At 40.4% G+C, this 22,598-nt stretch overlaps 1 protein-coding gene across 3 annotated transcripts; it reads left to right on the top strand.

Moving 5' to 3' along the window:
• The first annotated feature begins 585 nt into the window (after positions 1 to 585).
• Positions 586 to 22,516, top strand: LOC306762027 (pleckstrin homology domain-containing family A member 1-like). Of its 3 annotated transcripts, none has more exons than XM_079248383.1 (13): positions 586 to 698; positions 6,137 to 6,364; positions 7,369 to 7,425; positions 7,526 to 7,571; positions 11,136 to 11,233; positions 11,664 to 11,795; positions 13,825 to 13,965; positions 16,251 to 16,319; positions 16,864 to 16,928; positions 17,028 to 17,091; positions 17,264 to 17,353; positions 18,221 to 18,261; positions 20,858 to 21,222. In XM_079248383.1, the coding sequence occupies exons 2-13, from the start codon at positions 6,224 to 6,226 to the stop codon at positions 21,087 to 21,089; spliced, it is 1,176 nt and encodes a 391-aa protein (XP_079104509.1). In that variant the 5' UTR covers positions 586 to 698; positions 6,137 to 6,223; the 3' UTR covers positions 21,090 to 21,222. The 3 variants fall into 3 exon arrangements, with proteins under 3 accessions (XP_079104509.1, XP_079104508.1, XP_079104507.1); XM_079248382.1 differs by having other exon boundaries at positions 18,221 to 18,294; XM_079248381.1 differs by lacking the exon at positions 18,221 to 18,261 and having other exon boundaries at positions 20,858 to 22,516.
• Positions 22,517 to 22,598: the final 82 nt, after the last annotated feature.

Raw genomic sequence — 22,598 nt, 5'->3', positions numbered from 1 at the left:
TAGATAGATAGATAGATAGTAGGGCTGTGGCGATATGTTTTTGTCCCGATTCGATTCAATTCAATTCCGATATTTTGGGTGCCAATTTGATTTAAATTGCAATTCTCACAATTCTTTGATATTGCTTTTTTTTGTAGATTAAAAACAAAGAAATGTATAAAACATTTTTTTCTTTTTTTTGCTCATTTTTCTTGATTTCAATAAGGAAGATGCACACACACAGTTGCCAGATCATCATTTTGCTGCTATAATGCCTAAGAAGACAAGTTAAAAGATCAATAAAAACAATAAAAATGACTGAATTTTTATAATGGATTATTTTTATTTACTTGGAAAAAAAAGCAAGGATTTTTTTTTTTTTTTTTTTTTTTTTTTACAAAAAAAAAAATCGATTTTAAAATTGTGAAGCAAAACAATCCCGATTTTTTATTTTTTGATTAAATTTTCTCACCCCCAATAGATAGATAGATAGATAGATAGATAGATAGATAGATAGATAGATAGATAGATAGATAGATAGATAGATAGATAGATAGATAGGTTTTTATGTCAGAGTGCTCATCTTCGAGTCAGACAATCTGTGGTCCGCACTTAGCAGTAGGACAGCTGTGTGTCCTGGATCTGCGGAGATGGGCTGAGACATTGAGGACGGACTGAACAACACCGAGACTACCGCTGACAGAAGCAGTTACAGGAGGGTAAGATAACCACTAAACTTAACAAAACGACTAACGTTGCTAACTCCCCCCCCCCCCCCCCCCCGTACAGTTGAAGTGACCTCTTAATATTTTTCACCGAGCTGGCTAACAACAGACTCCAGCGTTAGCTGCCTTAACGTGGATGACCAAACTTATTTTCAGACACGGTGGGGTATCTGTAAGTTGTTTATTAAGACTTCTGCTTTACGACAGTGGATGTTTGAGGTGATGGTTTATATCTGATGTTTTGGGGTTGTTTAATACGTTTGCAGTGTGCTAAGCTAACCAAGTGCAGCTAACACAAATGTTGTCAACGTGTTGTGCTGACTCTTCTTCTTCTCCTCCTTTTTCTTCGTCTTTCAGGACTAGATACGCGGACTAGAAAAATCATTTGCTAGTTATGATAGGAGAATTTAGTGTATCCTCATTTTATCACACGGAAATATAACTCACTGTTCCTTATACTCTAAAAGGAAAGGCCTGTCAAACCTACTGAGCCAGATTATGAGGAGAAATGCCTGTTTTTCATCTTGAATCACCTGTCTCATCTGCAGTTCATCTCCCCTGATTTAGGCAATTCCCTTAGATTGTCGTCGTCGTCGTCGTCGTCGTCGTCCCCCCCCCCCCCCCCCCCCCCCACACACATTTAAAACTCATCATTTGTCCTCAAAACTAATGCACAACCCACTGCAGTCTCCTTGATATCTGTATTAGAGATTTGCTGTGTAGGTTGTTATATGGTGAGCCCTGGCAGCTGTTCACACAGCAGAAGCTTTTTGCTTTACAGCTGCATTTTATAGCAGTTGTGTAAGTTTTGATGATGCATTGCTGGTTTGAGATTGTTAAAGTGAGTTGTTAACTTCCCCGCTCCTAAGCGTTGACTTATTACTTGTATGACCAGTTTATGCGAGGAGTGTCACAGAAAAGCTGTCTGTGACCGTGTTGTTACCTTCAGAGTTTAATATTTTAATTTGACTGTCTTTATATTGTCCACTGGCTTTCACTTGGATTTTATTTTATTCCATTTCGTCAGAATTCATACTTAGTTTCTCTCTTTTTTTTTCAGTCATTTTACAGCAACATTAATCACACAGGAAACTTTTTGATGTGTTTGACAACATAAATCTCAGTTTCTGCATCCAAAAACTTAAACATGCTACTAAGAATACTTCTACAAAATGAGATGCTTTGTTTTATAAACACCTGGTAGGTTATCTGTTGACTCACCCTGGAGTTAAGTCACTCTTTTTATGATTGAAAGGCTCATAGGTCATTGTTAACTGGCTCAACAAACATTAAAAAAAATTCTCTGAAAAGGTAGGTCAGGTACAAGGACTGGACAGAATCAGCAATCAGTCTCCAAATAAAAATAATTTTTAAAAAAACGTTAAAAAAGCCAAGATAACTCTTGCTTAACCGCACATTAAAATATGACAACATTTTGCTTCTCATAAGCAAAATAAATATTTAAAAAATTGGAAATATAAGGTTTTATGGGTGAATTCAGTCATTTAAAATGAAAACCATATGTTTTAAGCTTTAAGATTGTTTCTCATTTTTATTGTAGTTTGTTTTTTATACAGACTTTAAACCTGAAAGGTCAAAACCAATGAAACAAAGTGATGAATATTAAGTATATTTTCATTCCGGCCCTTGTCAAATGACAGGAATACAGACCATGTCAGGAATGGGGACGTCCCAATAATTACAAATTTCCGTGTTTCCTCTTGGATTTGTTTTAACTGTGGGGGAGGGATTTGTACCCACCCCCCAGAAGAATGTGGCAAAACACATTTCTTTCAAATATGTGGAAAGCAATAGTGAGAACAAGTTCAGCACAGAAATGAAAGAAGATTTGGTTTACTCTTAGTCTAAATAAACTAGCAAAGGATGTAACGTTAGTATTGTCATTAACCAGCTTAAATCCATATATTAACTAGTCGTCACGTAGCAAACATCACCTGCATGCAACTCAATTTACATGCTTTGATGGTGGGAAAAAAGACTGCAAAGTGCTTTGTCTTTTGCTGGTTCCTGAACATGATTATGACACACATCGTGCAGCACTGCTCAGCAGCACATCTCCCGTCGGAGATCCACGATACGTTTTTTAAAAAAAAAACATGCATGTTAATAGATGATTAAACTGCTCTGCTGTTAGCCAGCTTGAGTCAAACACAATATGAAAAGATTGAAAATAATCTTTTAAATAACAATCTTTTAAATTGATTTAATTTCAATTTATGTTTGGTAAATAATAACACCATATTACTCTGTTATTGTTTTCCAGTCTGCCCTTCCACAATGACGCCTTTTCTGGTCCCCTTTTCTAAAAGCAAAGAAGTCCAATGAGGGTAGCTTTATACATTTGTTTGGACCGTTCAACTCTTCCTCTTCCATACTTTAGCTTTCTAACACACCTCTTCAGCCACTTGCAACAAAGACAAAGCAACACAATATTTCATGGATGTTGTGTAACTTTAGTTTCATTCCGTTTCATTACGATACGGTTTAGATAAAATGCTCCATGGAAAGAGGCAGTATGGAGGGATCTTTGTGATTCATTAATCACGGCATTTAATACAACAAATAATTATGAAATCCAGTCAGTAGCCGCACAGTCACAAGTACCGACATCGTCAGAAACCAAGTATTTTTTCTACATGTTCTAAAGTTGGACCTTTTCGCTAACCTTGTGACTGAATTTCCAGGGTAAACACTTGGAGAAAAAAGGTTGCGAGGACACAAACAACACTGCTCTCCAGTTTCTGCAATGTAAACAATGCGCTGCAACTTCATTTTCATTGAAATGATGTGGTCTGTTCGCATTTCAGGTTGTCTGACCAGTCTAGCGGAGCCGTTTTCAACCAAGAGCAGCAGCATCTGCTGCTGTAGCTCCTTTACTTAAGCGGAATATTTTACAAAGCAGTTTAATTTGTACTATATTTGTACAAAATGGGTCCTGTCCAGTGACCTGTGATACACTAAAACCTGAGATCAGCACAGCAGCTGGGACAGGTTCCATGTAAAACTGCAGATGTTGCAGAGTGCATCCAGTGTGCAGCGTTTGGAGGTAGTACCCACTGCAAGTGGTTAAAGGAAGAACACCTGTTGAGACCTCTTTCAGCGGTTGACTGCTTTATGTGCATTACACCCTTAAGAAATGTGTTCAGAAATATCTTGAGAAACATGAGAAAGAGATGAAGATATTGTAACTTAACCTGACCCAAGTTTGATCTTTCAACTTATAGTACTTAGGACTGAAGGGGGGAAAAACTACTTGGACCTCTTGGTGCCTGATACTAAAGGACACCTTCCACGCCTTGACATATCAGCTGGTTGTAGTATTTTTTTGGGGTTGATCTCTTTTTTTTTTTCTTTTTTTTTTTATGCTTTCACATTTGCATTCCTAGTTTCCAAAGCTGTTTTTCTGGTTCAGTGTTGAAAGGCAACTTCTTTATTTGTGTTGTTTCCTGGGGAATTCTGGAGGTGGTGTGAGCATAGCTGCCGTCAAAATCGCATTTAAATTGTTGCACAGCTTAGTAATGAACTATCAACATTTAAATTTAAAATACATGCTGGTCAAGCCGAAATCTTGGCCCGTTTGGAGTCTTTTCTCACCGTTCATTCTCTCTGTTTTTACTCCTCTGGGGAATTCGTCTGGCCTCTGCTTTCACCAAGTTGCTGCTGACTGTGTCCAGCTGCTGTTTGATTCTGTGAAGAAACAAGTTTTTCTGGCCAAAAATTCCATTATGAGGAAAAAAAACCCAGCATTGTGAAACTATGGGATGGATGCTAAACACTGTGCTCACATCGTGTCAGTGAAAGTCTGTGAAAGCAGGAGTCCTGCAGAGTTGATAGTTATAAGGACTCATCTGTAAGCACCCCCCCCCCCCTTCATTTATTGTACTCTCTCTCATTATGAAAGGATAAATTATAGTCATCCAAAGCGCTTAAAAGGAGGGCAGCTGCCCCTTTTTTCTCTTGTCTTGAAGACACTGAAACTAATGAAGTCTCTTCGAGAGATGAAACATTGTGAAGGCTAAGAAAAGAAGCCCAGTTGCCTTTTCATGAAGCACATAGGATAAGCATGACCTGGCTGTCTGAGAATGCAGATAGAAATCTATTACAGTTGCTTTAAACGTCCTTTTTTTTTAGCATAATTATTAAGGAAATTTAATTTGCTTTATGTTTACGCGAAAAATTAAACTTTATTTTTAAGTAAGGCCTCCAGTTTGCCAAAGTTAGTGTTGCTTAAATTGTTCCCCTTCCACCTTGTTAAGTTTTTTTTTCTGTATTTTCTGTCATTATCTCTGAGATTGTAACTAAAATGCATGCTTGTGAACTTGTGCGCTGTACCTCATTTACTAGCCTCCGCCGAGATGTCTCTCTTGTGACAACCAGTGTTTGCACAGTGCTGAGATCGTTGCCTTCGAGTGCTGCTCTTTTCTCGTGCCTGTGTGTCAAACAGGACGACTGGTAGATGCAGGGGCTAACTGTAGATGCTCACGGCCTCTGAGTCTACGCACAACAAGCAGGCCTTTTGTCCCTTCTTTGCCCTCCGTTCCACCCACACAGCGCCCATAATGTTGCAGAAAAAGAACGTCTTTATCTTTGCCTTCCACAGACTCCTCTCACTGCCATATTTGAGACTCGGTCCAAAAAGACAACAGCTTAAACAGGCTAATGTGACAATATGCCTTCAGTAACTCTGAGCCCACGCTCGCAAGTGTTGAAGTTCACACACACACACACACACGTAGGACTACCCAGAGGTACTTTTTTTTACCTCTTTCTTGGCTATTATTTGGGTTTCAGGGATGTGTCGGAGCTGAGCTTGTTAAATATTGCACATTTTCTCCGGCACAGATGCTTGGGGTTGTTGTGTCGCTGCACTGAACATGGCTGAGCTCCATAGTGTCTTTTTCTTTCTTTCTTTGTTTTTTTTGTTTTTTTTATCTAGTTCAGCTGTAGATGGAAGGAGGGGATAGAGGGGGCCGGACAGAGGCTTGCCAAATCAGATGAGTGAGCATTTGAGAGGAGAATGCTCAGAAAGTGAAAAAGGAGATGACTGCAAAGGAAGAAGGGGGGGGGGGACTGTACGCAAAGTCCCCCTGTACGCAAAGGAGGAGGTAGAGGCGAGAGTGACAGTGAGTGGAGTATGTGTTACAGGGGAAAAAAGGGGGGGGGGGTAGAGGACTGGGAGAGAGTGGGTGAGGCTGATATAAAAGGATGAAGGCGGGGTTGTGGTTTTGTGTCACATGATCTGCTCACTGGCTGTAGCCTGGTGAGCTCCAGGTGGCAGGGAGACCACAGACACAGTAGATACAGAGAGAAAGAGGGAGCAAGGCTCACCACAAAGACAACTGAAATTCCTCATCCTTCCTCCCTCCCGCCTCACACGTTTCTCTTTCCACTCCTTTCTCCGTGTCCTTAAGGAATTCCTTCCCAGTCCCGCTTGGCCCCCTACGCTCCTCTTTCTCCGCTCCCGGCCGCAGCAGGCCAGGGAATGTCCCGGCGACGACATGCCTTACGTGGACCGACAGAACCGCATCTGTGGTTTTCTGGACATTGAGGAGAATGAGAGCAGCGGGAAGTTCCTTCGCCGTTACTTCATACTGGACACACAGCAGGGGAGCTTGGTGTGGTTCATGGACAACCCACAGGTAAATTACACAGCACTGTTAGCTTAGCTCGTAGCTTCAGTTGTAGAAAATGAAAGAATGTTGTTTTGTTTTTGTTTTTTATTCTCCATGAAACTGCAAAGGCAAATATTTCACTTCTCAGTGGGGGAAAAAAAAACCTGAACAATCTACAGGCCACTACACGCAAACTGGTGTGTGTTTCTGAGCTGTAAAGATGATCAGCTTTCATGCAACTGCGGGCCACGTATAGCTAAGCTTTTTCCATTCATCATGAGCACAAAATTAAGTCGACTCTAAATGCTTCCCTGGCCAAGCAGCCTCATGAGGACGGGAGAACTTGTAATTATATCATTCCAGCTGACAGAAACTGGAAGCACATATTTTAGGAGCAGGAGTGTCTCAGGGCAAGCAGCGTGTCTGTGTTTTAGCTGTTGGCAGACATCGCTGTAAGTCATTTAAAATGAGGACAGAAGGAATTCATATTTTTTAGGCAAAACCTGAGTTGATTTTTATTCATTTTTTTTAGTCTTTTTGTTGTCTGGATGAGTCCATGAAGCCAGCAGCTGTGTTTGCACTTACCACACTTACCAGTGTCTGCTTGGTGACCTCTCAGTTTATTCAGTGTCACTCTCGCTCCAGTTTGTGCATCACGCTGCGTTTAAGTCACTGTATTTGTAAGTGCTCTGTTACATAAAGTATTCATAAGTGATGTAGTGCAGGAGAAATTTTAAATAATTGAGTAAGCTGCTTTCTTTTTATAGAATGAAAAAGGTTCAATTTTAATGATGGTAAATCTGGATCTCCTAGTTTCAGAAACGCAGCAGGGAACTGATATTAACTATCATGGAGTGCAGCCAAAGTCTACTGTACTTAATATTATTGACTTGCTGTGCAGAAGCTTACTCCACTTGTATCTCCCACTGGATTCTGTCTTCCTCTGCTGGGATACGGCCGTAACATCATCACTGCTGTGTAATTACACCATTTCAGAGCATATATTTTCCTTTTTTACCATCCTCTCACAGAACCTGCCTATTGGTGCAGACCATGTTGGCTCCCTCAAGCTCACCTACATCTCTAAGGTAAGCAGAAAGAGATAAGATGATAAGACTGTGTTGGAAACAAATCGAGTTATTTATTTGAACTGGGAAGCTAACAGTTGTGGGTTTTGCCCATCTCCAGGTCAGTGACGCTACTAAGCTGAGACCTAAAGCGGAATTCTGCTTTGGTGAGTGAACACATCTTTATCTTGGTATTTATTGTCATTTAAGTGTGTTTTCCAGTGCTGGCATGTTTTTTTTTTATGATGGATTTTGAGCGACATGCTTTATAATATTAATGATATTAGATAGGAATCATAAATTGTCAGATAAACTCACTTAAACGTCTAAGATGCATTATATCAGGGGTGTCTAAAGTCTGTCCACGAGTGCCGATGTCCTGCAGGTATACCATGTTTCCCTGTTCCAGCACATCTAACTCAAACTAAGAAGTAATTTCATTGGCTGTTGGATCCGATTTATGTCTATTTGAACTGTATACATCAAAAACCTGAAGGACATTGGCCCTTGACACCTTTAGGACACCCTTGTTTTACATGATCACATTAAGACCTAGCTGCTGACTTTTTAAAACAGTTGCTACGTTTACATGGGAGTTTTAATTCCTGTTTAATTCTGAATAAAAGTTAATTCTGCTTTAAACTGATGAAAAATGACCATGTAAACAATTCCTGATGCGAATTTCTGATCGGAATTAAACTTAATCCTGATGTAAGTGGCTGGTTTATTCACATTTTAATTCCCAACTATTTAATTCCTCTGTCATGTAAACCTTCATTCTGCTCTAAGTTAATTCCTGCGTTCTGCACATGCTCGTTACCTTGTCCTGTCCCGATGACGCACGCTATTTTGCTTCCCGTGTTCGGTGGTCTGTCTTTCTTCTTCTTCTCAGTTGCAGCAAAAAGTGAAGTAGTATGCTTGTGTTGAGCTGGTACTTCAGATTTATGATAAAAATAGTGGCAAAACTTATTGTAGTTTTTATAAGTTATGACTGAAGAGACTAGAAGCAGGGAGCGAACTTTGTTTATTTCCGGTATACGTCATACATCACATGCACCCTCTGTCCAATCAGAACCCTTCCCAACCCGCCGCTTTAAAGAGGACGTAAGTGAGGACGTGTTTCATATAAACGTTCATTCAGGATTATTATTTTAATGTAAACTCTTAGAAGAATACGTTAATTCTGAATGATTAATTCCAAATTAAAAAACATCATGTAACCGTAGCCAGTGTAACATTAAAGAGGCATTTTTACAGTCTTTGTTCTTTAACTGCAGTTTTCCGAACACCTGACTGGGCAACCTTGTCCGCCATGGTGTGTTTAGTCAACATATACAGATGCAGGAGGCTGCAGCAGTTATCTGGTTCTGGGTGACCATGTCTGACCTGGTCTTTACCATCTTTTGAGCACTTTTTATGCTGGTATTTTTTTTAAGCAAGTCTGTTACATCTTATTTGTCTCTCTGGGAATTTAAAATGAACCAAGTATATTTTGTGCAAGAAAAAAAAAACTGAAGCAATTCAACTAAACATGTGAATTTAAAAGTTATTATCGAAATAATAATATCGAATTATTATTGATAAATAAAATTAGTAAATGTAAGTTTTTAACTTTGGTAACTTTTTGAAGATAAGGGGGAGCTTTTCTGGAACAATAAACTTTAACACAGCTGCACTTGTCATGATTTAGAGATTTTGTTAACTTTGCAAATGTGGCTTTTGTCTTTTTCGAGTGGATTTTTATCTTCCTCCTCTTCTTTCACCTGTAGCCGTGTTAGGTAGATGATATGAGACTGAATTTTAGCAATACTGCACAAGTTATACAATAACATTTCATATTAAATGAGACACTTTCACTTACTTTTTCATTGAAACACGTTAAACAGTAAAACCTAAAGTTACTCTAAATGCTCCACTGAAGACATGACTTGCTGGATTTCTTTTCTGCTCCATATCTGGTGACACTCTGGAAATAAGTCATTTGTATGCAACCTTGATGAAGTAAATAAGTAATGTATTGATGCTTGAGGAGGAGCACAAGTCGTCTTGGACAGATTAAATAAAATAGCCTTTAAAAAAAAAAAAAAAAAAAAAAAAAAGATTCATACAAATTAAATACTCCAAATTAATTTGCATTAATAAGAGTTGGGATTTTGGTTTGCATTGATAGTTGCAGAAAAATTGCCTTTCACACCAACGATGCAGCACTACGTTGATCACAATTCAGGCTCACTCTGGAGCAAGTTGTTGGATCAAGTAGATGTGATAGATTTGGCTGCAGCAATGACAAGGAACAACATAACTGCGACATGACAGTCTGCGCTTGTCTTCACATCCTCTCTCGGCAGGACGGAAGTATAAAATTGTTCCAAATCCAAATCTGTTTACTAAGAAATAAACTTCCACCTCTACTTTTGTTTACTAACCACTTTCCTTCTCTCCCGTCCAATTCAATCACAGGAAACAGTGGTGTGTGACAAGAAGTCAACTACTGTTGCTGTGTGTGTGCGTACATATTGTCTGACTGTGTGTACACCAGTTGCCTTGTTGAGGTTTTGACAGGATGCCGGCATCCTAATCGGAACCTGATTTCGAGATGCATGAGGTTATTTTTAAAATGCCATTTGTGCGCCACGTGTTCTGCAGACATCTATGAATCCCTCTCTCCCTCCCTCTCAAGATGAGACATAAGGAAATATTAGCAGAGGTTAGCATCTGGCCGTCACACAGAGCAGAAGCTTGATGGGAGCGATCAAAAGCATTTGTGTGAACTTTGATGCCTGACTGGATTTCCCAACAGCTTTCATTGCTCTGCAATGTGTAACTATGAGTCCGATCTGATATTCTTGACTCCCAGATTTACCATCTCAGTGCTCAAGAGACCACTGCACAGTTAACCTCTTCCCCGTAAAGTGGACATATTTGTAAAAAGTTAACATTTCCATATTTCTATAAGTCGTCAAAATGAGAAGAGAAAGCCCTATTTACCAGAATGTGGAAGGAAAGGACAGAACATGTGTCTGAAAACTGGAATAAACACAGAACCAGGATGAATGGTTTCCATTGTGCCCCAGAGTTTGCCTTCTGCCTTTTACAGCGCACCCACAACAGTTATACCAGTCCAGCCTCAATGTAATTTATTGGCATGGTGTGGAAAGGAAGCAGGAGACACAAGGACAGTTTGAACAGCAGAACTGAAGGATTTATGGTGGAGAAAACGAGGAGAGAGAGACGGGAGCTCTCTCAGATCTGAAATCATGATCCGCAGCTAATCAGCGTTTGACCCAAAAATTTCTGTGGAATTTAGAAATGTGTTTTTGACATGTTCATAAAAGTGTGAACATTTGTGAGCATATTTGGTTGTTTCTAGCTGTGAGGGTTTTTTTTTTTTTTTTGGTTTTTTTTTGTGGTTTTTTTTCTCCCGTCATGGTTAAGGAGGGGGAAGTGATGGCAGCTGAATGTAGCTAGGTCATGATGCCGGTGGTGTGTGGGAGAATCCCCTGGCTCCCCTGGCTTTCACTTCCCAAGAAATGCACAGCATCTGTATTCAGGCACTCATATTTTATATGCAAGAAAGACCAAAATCTTTTATTCATGTATGTTTTTATTTAAATGTGGTTCATATTGTGCACAAAAGAGATCAGATCGTATCAGTGAGATTGTGTCAGAGGTGGTCTAATTTTAATTTCACTCTTTCTGTTGTTCCCACTCCTGCTTTTACGACCTGTTAGTCATCAATGCTGGGATGAGGAAGTTCTTCCTGCAGGCCAATGATCAGCAGGACCTTGTGGACTGGGTCATCGCTCTCAATAAAGCGACCAAGATCACTGTGAGACAAGCACACACACATTTCATCCCTCTGTTGACACAAACTAATTCAATCATTTTGACTTATACCTGATGAGTTGAAGAACTTTTTCCTCATCCCTTTCTGTTTAAAATGAATGAAAGGACTGTCAAGGAATTATATAGAAGTGAGTCAGAGTATGACTAACAGGATGCTGTATTGTTGTGCTGAGTTGTGGGATAAAGGACTGTTTCCATTGTTCTCTATGAAGCCTTAGCTATGCGGAAAGGAAATGGATATAAAACCTGTTACATGGCAGACAGCTTCTGGATAAGTAAATTTGCATATGCTACTTAAACTATTGAGAAAATGGATATTTGTCTGTCTTGCTACGGGTTACCACAAAGCATCTTTCTGTAAATTTGCATGCTTTATATCTTATCTATTGTGTGTTTGCTTTTCTCTTCTTAAGGTGCCAAAATTGTCTGACAACCAGCAGAACTCAGAAAACCAGAAGGCTTTACCAGATGTCGTAGGACCCAAAAAACAAGTCTCCTACAAAACAGAAATAATTGGAGGCGTTCCCATAGTCACTCAGACGCAGGTATGTAATAAATACCATCATGTATTTGTTTGCAGTCTTTAGTAACGGGTTTAATAATGCATCATATTTAAATGCCTTTTAAAACAAATTAGGGACTAAATAAAAAATATGGATATAAAGTAATATTTTAAAATTTGATGCTTCCAGGAAAGAATTAAGTTCTGTTCTATTTGCTTCTGCATATGTATCCTGTAAAAACAGGAGTCGCCCACCAGAAAAACCTGCTCTGCTCTGATTGGTCAGCTCCGCAGGCCTAAGCAGGCGCTGTCTACCATTCATTATCCTGCTTTGCAAAAATTTTATACTTCTGTGAATTTTGACATAGGATGCAAAATTAAATTACACCCTAAAAAGATCAAGTTTTCCGTATTTTTATTTTGTTTTCCAGATAAGGGTCAACACTAAAACATGGAGAATAGTGACCAATGGAATGAAAATGTTGTCATATCTGGGCCTCTTACTGTTGTGTTGGTGGTGCAAAGCAAGAAGGATCACATAATACTGAGTCAACATAGATTTCCGTTGTTGTACAAAGTTATAAATTTATCTGTAGTGATTATATATTTTCATGTAGATTTTCGTTTATTGGAGAAAAAACATTAAGGGCTTAAGGCAAGAGTTTTTTCCTTTTATCCAACAAAACTATTCAAAAGGAAACTGGTCTCGTACATGTTTGGAAAAAATTAGGAGGTGGACCGTCACCGATATTAGCGTTGGAAATACTCGCCACGAGTAAAGGAGTCAGGATCGGTGTGTATTTCTGTCTAAACACCTTCTAATACTGCGGAAACTGAATCATGGTTCTTTTTTTTTTCCCTGCACAAACCCACCACACAGACACAGGAAATTACGCTATGTTGCATGAAAGTTTTGAGTTGGCAGGTGAACAACCAGCTGCACATGAGTTACTGTTGTGCTAACATTTAGCATTAGCGTTATTTTAGCAATTTGGTGTCATTTCTCATTAGAAAATTCCACGAGCAAAACACCGACATACCTAATATGCAGGGCTGAAGTTTCCAGAGGCGTCAAAAATGCTGCCAAATTTACCATCAACAACCTGGCGTTTGGGCTGGCGTTGTGTGAAAGAGTGTGAGGAGTTTGTGGAAAAATGCAACAAACTGCAGCAACAACATACACTGGCTATTTTTTTTTTTTTTTTTTTTTTTTTTTTTACAAAACGTGAGGAATTTGCAAAAGAAAGCCAGAAAGTCACTATAATAAGACAATGTTTTAGAATTCATTGTTTTGGATCACCATCCGCTATCCGTTGTACAAAAGGTTCACTGTAAATCCAATTTCAAGATTTGTTTTGATAGAAATTATAGTCTATGATAAATGTAATTATATTTAAAATACCTCTTAAGAAAATAGTACAGGTAATGGATCAGTACTCTGAATCGACAGATAACTAAACCCCAGGTATCACAATCAGTATCAGACAGAAAGAAAATGGTGTCGGAACATCCCGATTAAAAAAATCTGCATTAGTTTTGGACTGTTGGTTACTCATAAATAACAGTTTAAGAGTTATTAGGAAACTGCAATTTTATAGTTAAGATTTTGTAAAATTAGTAAGATTAGTAAGATTCAACTTCTATTGGGGAAAAAATATGCATTTACAGCAGAATAAAAACCATCTAAGTGCAGAGATAAACAGACCCTGGTCTACTTTATCACAGTTTTAACATAGATTCCAACATGTAGCAAAGTTTCTCTTTCGCTCATGTTCAAACTGTTTGTCATAAAACTCACCTTGGTAGTTTCTGCCAGAAAAAGGCGACAGTTTCATTCCTCTCTCAGCTTTTATTGCAGCGTAGAGTCAAAGTTTACCAAGTGTGCTCTCCTTGGCATATGTAGTTATGACTGTAGGCTTTATGCAAACAGGAAAACATCCTGATGTCATCTGTTTTCTTCTTTACTTATCGCAGTGACTATTGGTATACCTTTACCAAACTGCTTTACCTTTTTCTGTGTTTTCTGTTTTCCAGAATTGACTTTTGATATTAATATTTATTTTCCCCTTCAGCACGAAGGTGGTGACAACGCAGACAGATCAGAGCGTGAGCCAATCCAGCGTTCCCACAGCCAGCTGCCGTACTTTCTGGGCAGGCCGACTCAGGAGCACACCGTCATCAAGTCAGGCTACTGCGTCAAGCAAGGAGCTGTGGTGAGAAGCCTTAGTTTGTGTCGGGCTACGTGGATTACATTTAGGCCTTGTCCACACGTAGCAGGGTATCTCACAAAAAAGATATTCTTCACTGATTTGGTCTGTCATCAACACCACATCGCAGATTTCTGCACTAACAACAATGGTTTTAAAAACCTCCGACCAAAGTGAAGATTTGTGAATCTGTTTGCATGTGGAGATTTCTAACCGGGTGTTTTCGGTTTTTAAGCGTGACCATCTGCGACAGAAAATGCCATGACGTCACATGTGCGACCCTTGTTTATGTAACCGGGGCTCTTGTTCATGCTCTGATACCTTTATAATATATAAAACAAGAACATGAAGTTCTGTGGAACTGGCACAGCCACCATCTTTTATTATTAGTCAGCACCATCAAACATTCACCAACAACACAGCGCAGACTTCCAGTCTGGCCTTTTCAAAATAAAACCATAGGCACGCTGCTTACTGAACACATTACCTCTTTTACATTTACACCAGCATGGACGTCCTCGAAACAGTCATGGCGTTATTTGTTGTCCATGCGCTGTTTGTTTTTACAAGCTCAAATACCGCTACACATGAACTACCAACAGCAAAGGACAGCATTAAAAACAAATCAATCAAATCAAAGATACTTTATTCATCCCCGAGGGGAAATTCAGAGTTTAAGCCAGCTTGTCCAAGGTTTGACATACAGACATGTAACATTAATGACAAAAGAATAATACAGAACCAAGCTTGAACTCAGGCCACGCAGCCAGTTTTACCGTGGCTGCCTTATAACAGGTAAGAACAAATTGTTTTCCACCACCTAACCATATCACATTAGAGGCATATCTGTGGTGGAAGTGACGTCTTGCGATAGGTGATTCTTATTGGATAAGAGTAGAGGCGCTACTGCCGCCTAAATGTTTGATATGCTTATGAATGTGCTTAACAACGTGGATATGTGTGGATGGATTTGTTGTTGAAAAACGAGGTTGTGTGGACTTTGTTTTTTAACTGGCCGGAGGAGAGATTTTCAGTTTTAAAAAAGGCCGGCTACTTGTGGACAAGGCCTTAGTCATCTGCTACCGTGCTGAGAAGGGTTACTTCAGGGCAGCTTTGCTTTGAACTTGCAGCATCGCCATCAACCAGGGTCTCCAGCTCCGGTTGTCCAGAACTACCATCGTGCAGGTTTTAGTGTGTCCCCGGAACAACACACTTGATTCCAATGAAAGGCTTGTTTGGTCCTGCCTGTCAATGAATCATTGATTTGCGTCAGGTGTGTTGCAGCAGGGAAACACTAAAACCTGCACGATGGTAGCTCTCGAGGTGTCGGAGACCTCTGCCATAGACTTTAAAAGATGGACGGCGCCTCTGTGACATCACTCGTACTTTTCTGAAAAGTTTAGGTGAAGCTCACTGGGCGGTTCCAACCGTCGTCATCTCGGCAGTGTCACACGTGCCGTCGCTTCAAGATATTACAAAAATGGGCAAAGACAAAGGGCTGAGAGGGGGGATGTGGGGGTCGGGGTGGATGATGGACATCTATCAAGCTCGGACTTGCCTGTAGCTAAGAGCTAACTGCTAACCAGGAGCTAACCAGCTAACAGCTAGGCAAGCTAAAGCTAAGCCACGCTGTTAGCTGTCTAAAAACCACAGTTGTGCTGCACTCTGCCTTCTTGCAGCAGGATATTTGTCAATCAAAAGGATGCGCCTCCAATTATACTGAATATCAAGATTAAATGACTACTGAACAGATGAGTTATAAGAAAAGTTGTCATGAAGTTAAACCTGATCTATTAAACCTAAAATGTTTTATTTGGTAAACATGTTCCTGTCTGCTGAGAAGTTGGCCTTTTTAACGTGGGACTCTGTGGGCTTTTGCTCTGTTTTGGAGCCTGCAAAAAAACTGCAAGTTTTGCCACTTCCACATAGGCTCCACTTTTGTCCAACAGAAGTTGCTGCTTGAGCGTCACTAGCTAGAATCCGTTGTAGTCTAAGGTGACATTCACTGACATAAACAGAAGCGCTGTCAAGCACAGGAGAATTCAATGTCTTTTGAGTTGTTTGAAAATTGTGGTTAAAAAGAAAGTTTTTCAAAGAAATGTAACCTCTCTGTTGTGTGCAAGTGTGTACTTTGAAGGCGACAAAGAACAATGAGCTTGTCCCGAGGCAAAGGACAGTGTAAAACATAGAAATATAAAGATAGTCTCTTTTATTCTTGCAACTCTGACATCTTTTATTTGCTCTGGAAGATGCACAAAAGGCCTGAACACCCTTGTTCTTTTCTTCTACAGATGAGGAACTGGAAAAGACGATACTTCCTTCTGGAAGAAAACTCCATGAGTTACTTCAAGTCAGATTTGGTAATGAACTTGATTGAGACATAAATATTGCGACTTTACTTTACCTCCCCCCGATCCTTCCAACACAAACACGCACACACAGAGTTTAAGGCGGAGTAACAACCCTCACAGTCCAAGTTCCAGCTTGTTTTATCCACAGTCTGAGGAATTCACTGCCTTCGCTTCACATGTCCCGTCATGCCTTACTCCCCCAAGCACACACACTTACACACTGTCCTTAGCACAACACTACACATCCCAAACCCTGTCCTTGTCAGGGTCGGCCCCTATTTGACAACTTTATCTGTGTATTTGTCTGTCAACAGGCCACAAAGACACAGACACACTGTCTGCTGAGTCATGAAAGGTTTCAGCTGTGAGGGTTTTTAGTTGAGGGTCTGGAGCAAGACGACTTCTAGGAACATCTGCATTTTTTTTTTTTTGTCCTGTATGCAATACAGGAAACAAAATCACTCTTACTTTGTTTTGTTTTCTGTTTTGTTTAGCTGTCTTGTGATGTACACGTTATTGTTATAATTATGAGTGCTGTTCTTCCTGCCTTTAGGACAAAGAGCCTCTGAGAATGATCCCGCTAAAGGAGGTTCACAAAGTCCAGGAGTGCAAACAGAGGTATTTAACATGTCCAGACATTTTCCCATTGTACGTCAAAATGTTTTAGAGAAATTACAGATGGGATGAATGTGATTCAACTTGTTTTCTTTCTTGTAGTGACATCATGATGAGAGATAATCTGTTTGAAGTTGTCACCACATCAAGAACATTTTATATACAGGTACATTTTCAGCAATGAAAGGAATGTAAATCATTTATTAATCTCCTTTGCTGCATTCTTCCTCTGTGTTTTAATTTCTTAATTCACAACAGGTTTTCCATCTTATTTTTATGTTAGCATCACCTTTGTGTATTTTTTTCTTCCTCTTTTTTTAAACCCGTGCTTCCTGCAGGCGGACAGTCCTGAGGAGATGCACAGCTGGATCAAAGCTGTTTCAGGAGCCATTGTGGCCCAGCGGGGGCCTGGGAGGTCAGCTGCTACAGTAGGTATCATGCATGACATTACAGCACCAATTAGATGCAAGTCCGACTAGAACAAGTGGCAGATAATGCATGCGGATTAACACGAGCATAATTTGAGATTTCCAGGGTGACATCTAGTGGTAGGAAGAGTCAACTCATGATCATGCAGAGAACTGATTTGTGTTGTTTTGCTCAGGTTATCTGGGATGATTTTTTTTGTTGTTCTTGCAGGTGCTTTTTAGTAGCACAAGCAGACGTTTGGCAGTCTGTTCTGGATTAATGTGGGTTTAACGATCTTTTTTCTTTATATTAACAACAATAGACAGTGGTTTTACAGCCAGAAGGACAAGGGAAACTGATGAGTGGACTGGTACTGGATTGTGGGACATGTGCCCTCCGTCTGCAAAGCAAATAAAAAGAAGCATCATTTTTAGCTTTAAGAGCTCCTCAGTACCTACTGAGAATATTTCCAGTGTTTTACATGTTTTTTAGACAGTTTGATTGATGGAAGTAAGAGATGAAGATGATGGGAAAGTAATACAACCATGGAACTTCACTTTAGACTCGGTCACACCTCCTGTTTTCAGTATGACATAACCTGAATTTGGCGCCCACTTCCACAATCCTGGCAGCAGAGGAATACAGGTCCCTACTGGTTAGACTGGGATCATTCCCTACACAGCATCTGTCTCCATGTTTTCCCTCTCTTACCTCCCGTGTCTTCCAGTGTCTTCCTTTCTCTTCCTTTCTCTCTTGCTTGTTGTTTCTGTCGCTGTTTCTGTCCTCGGATTTCATTTTCTTACTTTGTCACCTTCTCTCCTCGTCTTCCTCTCCGGATGGAAAACAGCCCATCTGCTCTAATCCTGCTTTGCACTGTGTTGTTGCAGATGCGGCAGGCCAGACGGCTGTCGAACCCTTGTATACAGAGGTATACGTCCCGAATCGGGGAGTGCAGCAGCACGTATGTCAGCTTGTCTAAATCCCCCCTTATAAACTATAAGTTCACCTTTTCAGTACTTCCTCCCCCCCCTCACTGGCTGGCCCTTTTTGGTTATAAACATTATGAGAGCAGTTCAGATCCGACTTCTCATCTGATGCTCTTTCTTTTTTTTTTTTTTCTTTTTTTTTTTTTTTTTTTTTTTTTGCAAAGTACCAACCACACCCCCCCAAGTCTGGCTGTGATAACCCAACCGGCCCCCCCCCCCCTCCCTTCATGCCCTCATCCTCGCTGCTTTTCTCTTAACTGGCATCTTCTTTTGCTTTTCTTTCACTCTACTGCCACATGAAGCGCAGCTTTAAATTTCAGTCTTTTGCATTCAGATTTCCTTCTCAACAGGAACAAATCTCATTTCCCCACATCTGGGGGGGCCCCCATTTCAGCATTTCTGCACATCTGATGGGCGCATGCAAAGTTGTATGTTAGAGGACATGCGTTGTGAAACAGCACTCCACACTACATGCAAATATATGCTAAAGGAAACTTTGAAATAATCCAGTTTTCCTACATTAATCCACAAGAAAAGTTCTTTTATAGTAGTTCTTTTTTTTTTTTCCTCAAAATTGTTTGAAGTTCATTGTTTGTTACCAGTAAATAATGACAGACTCTTCTGTCTGAACAAAATGATTGAAAAGAAAAAGGAACAACCGGACAAAAATGCACAAAAAGAAGATATGGTCAACAAACTAAAATTAAAATATGTTAGAGCCACACTGAGGGTGATGTCACCCACATCATACAACAATCCAGGAGTATTTTGTTGAAGTTTTCCTAATAAGCTGAGAGAAAAAGTAACTTTTTTTGGACTGAATTGATCAAAATGTTTGCTGTCCTGTGAGAAAAACATTGTGTTAGAGTGCTTAGCTAGTATAAATTAAGAAAGTCACCACAACACTCTACTGGTTTTGTGTTTTCTGCGTGATACGAAGGCTCAGAATAAAGTGGTTTGAGTTCCTAAAGGTAATAAGAGAGAAATATCCTCAGCTTTTTAAATATTTCCTATTTTCAGTGCAGCTGCACTCCCCTTCATTATCACTTCGATCACTCTTGTGTGATTGGTTCGTTCAAAATATATATACTTAGGTCCAAGAAATCATGTCGTTTTTCATTTTTGATGAATAAGATCCTGCAGTCTTTGACGGTGTGCCTCTATATGACTATAAACAGTTAGAATTTGACCATTTCAGCTTGCAATCCTTCCACTGCTTTCATTTCTCTTCACCATTAGCGATGATGTAGGATACAAACACGACAAAATGACTGCATGAAGCATCCAACCAGCTCAGATGCCACAACTTTACTGTTTCTATCTTTGTCATTATTATTGTCTTTCACACCTTCTGTTTCTCTTCCTTTTCATGCCCTGTTTTCTCTGCAGTCTGCTGCAGCTGTGTACCTGTCTTAGATGTGTGACATCCTGCTTGTCTCTTCTCTTCCCTCCTGTTCGCTGCCTGTATGTTTTCTTTCCTCTTTCTCATAAACACGATGATGAGATTCCATGTTGCCTTCCGATACTTTTGTGTACTAAATGTTAAACATTTTGACAGCTTTGTGACGAGCTCAGCCACGTTGAATCCACACATCCAGCCAGAAAAAAACTCTGCTTTTGGTGGGCCGTGTTGATTTGCATGAATGCAACTAGGTTTCCAAGATCTTATCTATTGCACAAAGGACCAATGAGACATCATTTGTATTATGTGCTCATATCTGTTCATTAGAGCTGCAGGAAATGTTCCAAGTCTGCTCTGCGACAGTCTTCCCCATGTTTCCTAAAAAGTTGTTTGAGCTGATTGTTTGGATTCAACGTGACGCATCTCTTGGTAACACTCGTGGCTCATATTGAGATTTTTAGGCGAGTCATAGTCCTAAATTGTTTGAGGCTTAAGTGATCAGAAGTTGCATGGTGTCACTGCTGCAGTAGCACCATGATGGAGAAGTGTTAAACATGTAGAAGCTTTTGTGGCGACAGACGTCTGCACGGCAGCGTCTGCTGCTGCTTCACAGCCGTTACGTTTGTCTAGTTAAGTTTTCACCAGTTGCTCAGAGGCTCCCCCTCTTTTTGCTTTCACTGTCTCTGCTATGTTTTTTTTTCCCTTCTCTGTGCTTCTGTTTTGTCGTGTTTTTTTTTTTTTCCAGAGATTGAAATCTGACAATGAAAAGCCGTGAAATAATGAGCAACAACCAAGCACTGCTTGCAAAGGCACTCTGATCTTCCACTGCAACCTTTTGTGATTACCAAAACTAAAACCTGTTGACACCACTGTTCCTGCTACCTCTGCTACTGCTACTACTACTACTACTACTACTACTACTACTACAACCATCTCCACTCTCTAGCAATGCTACATTCTTCAGCTTCTTCAACCTTCCAGCTGCATCAGGCTCCACATGCTGGTGCTGATTCCAAGTCTGTAACTCACTTTTCAACATAACCTACACACATCCGGATGAGACGTCTGTCATTAACGAAAGCCCGTGTCCCCTCATTCTTCTTCTCTCTTATGTCCTCCCGCTGTCTCTGCTGCAGGAACACAGCAGCCGCTCCTCTTTCTACCGCAGCCCCGCGGGTCCCCCCCTCCCTCGCTCGCCCATATCTGCCATGCCACCATGCTACCCAGAGCGGGCCGCTGCTGTCACGTGCAGCTCACGCTCGCAGCCTGGCGTGGGACAGCGAGCACTTCATGAGCCTGCTGCCACGCCCCAGTCACAACCACGCGCCAGCACGCCTGTCCCTGCAGGAGACGCACCTGGCAAAGTGACCTGCCAACCGCCAGCGACCACCATCGCTAAGTCTGAAGAGTCGCCGTGGCGACGGCGGAGCAGCTTTGAGCCCCAAATGCCCGAAATCCCGCTGGACCTAGATGATGCCGATCTGCCAGTGAGCGAGGTTTGACCCACTTTAAAAGGACTTGAAAGCGATCTTCTCTGGAAGGATGTTGACGGAGATGGATGGATAAAGAGGAAACTGCGTTCCTGGCTTTGCATTTCTAAACAAAGCCGGATCGCAAACTCATCTCTCGGATCTCCTTCATTTGGATGCAAGACAAACAAGTTGGGTCTCCTCTGAACTGCACTCATGTGCCAAAGACAACCCGGTCTTCCCGCTCTGCCCCCTTCCTGCCCGCTGTCGCAGTAAAAAAAAAATGGCACAGTTACTAAACAAAATGTTGGATGTTGTCAAAGCAAAACTACACATTTTACTTAACTTGTTTCGATTCGAAATAAATAGCAGAGCTTTATTTTAACCTGTAATGGCACAACGAGTTTTGTAAGCCACTTTGTGCCAAGAAAAATGGGAGCTTTTAAGATTCTGTTTTAATACCTGAAAACCCAACCAGTACAAGGACTGTGTGGCCCGTTTATTTACTCCTTAATGTAACACTGGATGAAACAATAGGAACATGTACAGACTAAATGTTTTGCAGCTACATTTATTCCCTTTTTTTTCTTTTTTTAAAGCTGCCGCTTTTTACGTTTCTTTGAGGCTTAATATCAGTCATTTGTGTCCTCAGTTCATTTTTATCTCACTTGGTAAACTTAACAGGCACTCGTGTGTTGATCTTCTATGAATAGTTTTTACAGTTATTCCGTTTCTGGTTACACAGCAAGACATTTACAGATACGTCACAGTTTGTGCGTCGCTTCACACTCCAACAAGCCTCTTTACAAACTATGTTTCAGTGTTTCACTTGTAGTGCGCTCCTGATAAAGTGGCAATTAGATTTTAGGAGGACGAGAAGACGACGACGGGTGCGCTTCTGTATTCTGTAAGTCATGATTTAAAAACATTAAAGGCAGGGTGGATTACGTTTCAGTCCCCAGACTGAAGACACAGATTTGCCTCTTCTGTTGCATGCTGACATTTTATTGATTTTTCAGGTGGTCTTTGCTTGTCTAAAGATGCTCTGGTTGTTGTGAGTTTGCGGACTAGGAACAAGATTTCTTTTTTTATGCTTTTTAGAGTTTTCTTGTTCTCTTGTATCTGTGCAGCTGCCTTGTGTTCTTATTTCAAAATGTCCCACTGTAAACCTGCTAAACAATACACACTAATCTGTTTTGTTTGTTTTTTTTAAGTGCCTGTCTTGTTTCAGTTTGATAAAGTCAAGTAATTTCAGTCCCTTTTTTGGTCTGGTGTAATTGGTTTGAATTGTCTCTATTTATTATGTGGATGACTTGAAACAAATAAATACTGAAAAATGAGGTTTGTAGTGTTGTTTATCCTGACTGTGGTGGAACCTCAGAGCTTTCCAAGGAGTTCAAAGGAAGAA

This window comes from Telmatherina bonti (genome assembly GCF_933228915.1).
Source record: "Telmatherina bonti genome assembly, chromosome: 11".
Lineage (NCBI taxonomy): Eukaryota > Metazoa > Chordata > Actinopteri > Atheriniformes > Telmatherinidae > Telmatherina > Telmatherina bonti.
This window is presented reverse-complemented; position numbering and strand designations above follow the sequence as displayed.

Excerpts from the sequence above, each read along its gene's own strand:
- LOC306762027 (XM_079248381.1), top strand. The coding sequence starts at position 6,224 with ATGCCTTACGTGGACCGACAGAACCGCATCTGTGGTTTTCTGGACATT. Across the intron at positions 16,320-16,863 it reads GTTACTTCAAGTCAGATTTG|GACAAAGAGCCTCTGAGAAT; the intron begins GTAATGAACTTG and ends TCCTGCCTTTAG. Across the intron at positions 17,092-17,263 it reads CAAGAACATTTTATATACAG|GCGGACAGTCCTGAGGAGAT; the intron begins GTACATTTTCAG and ends TGCTTCCTGCAG.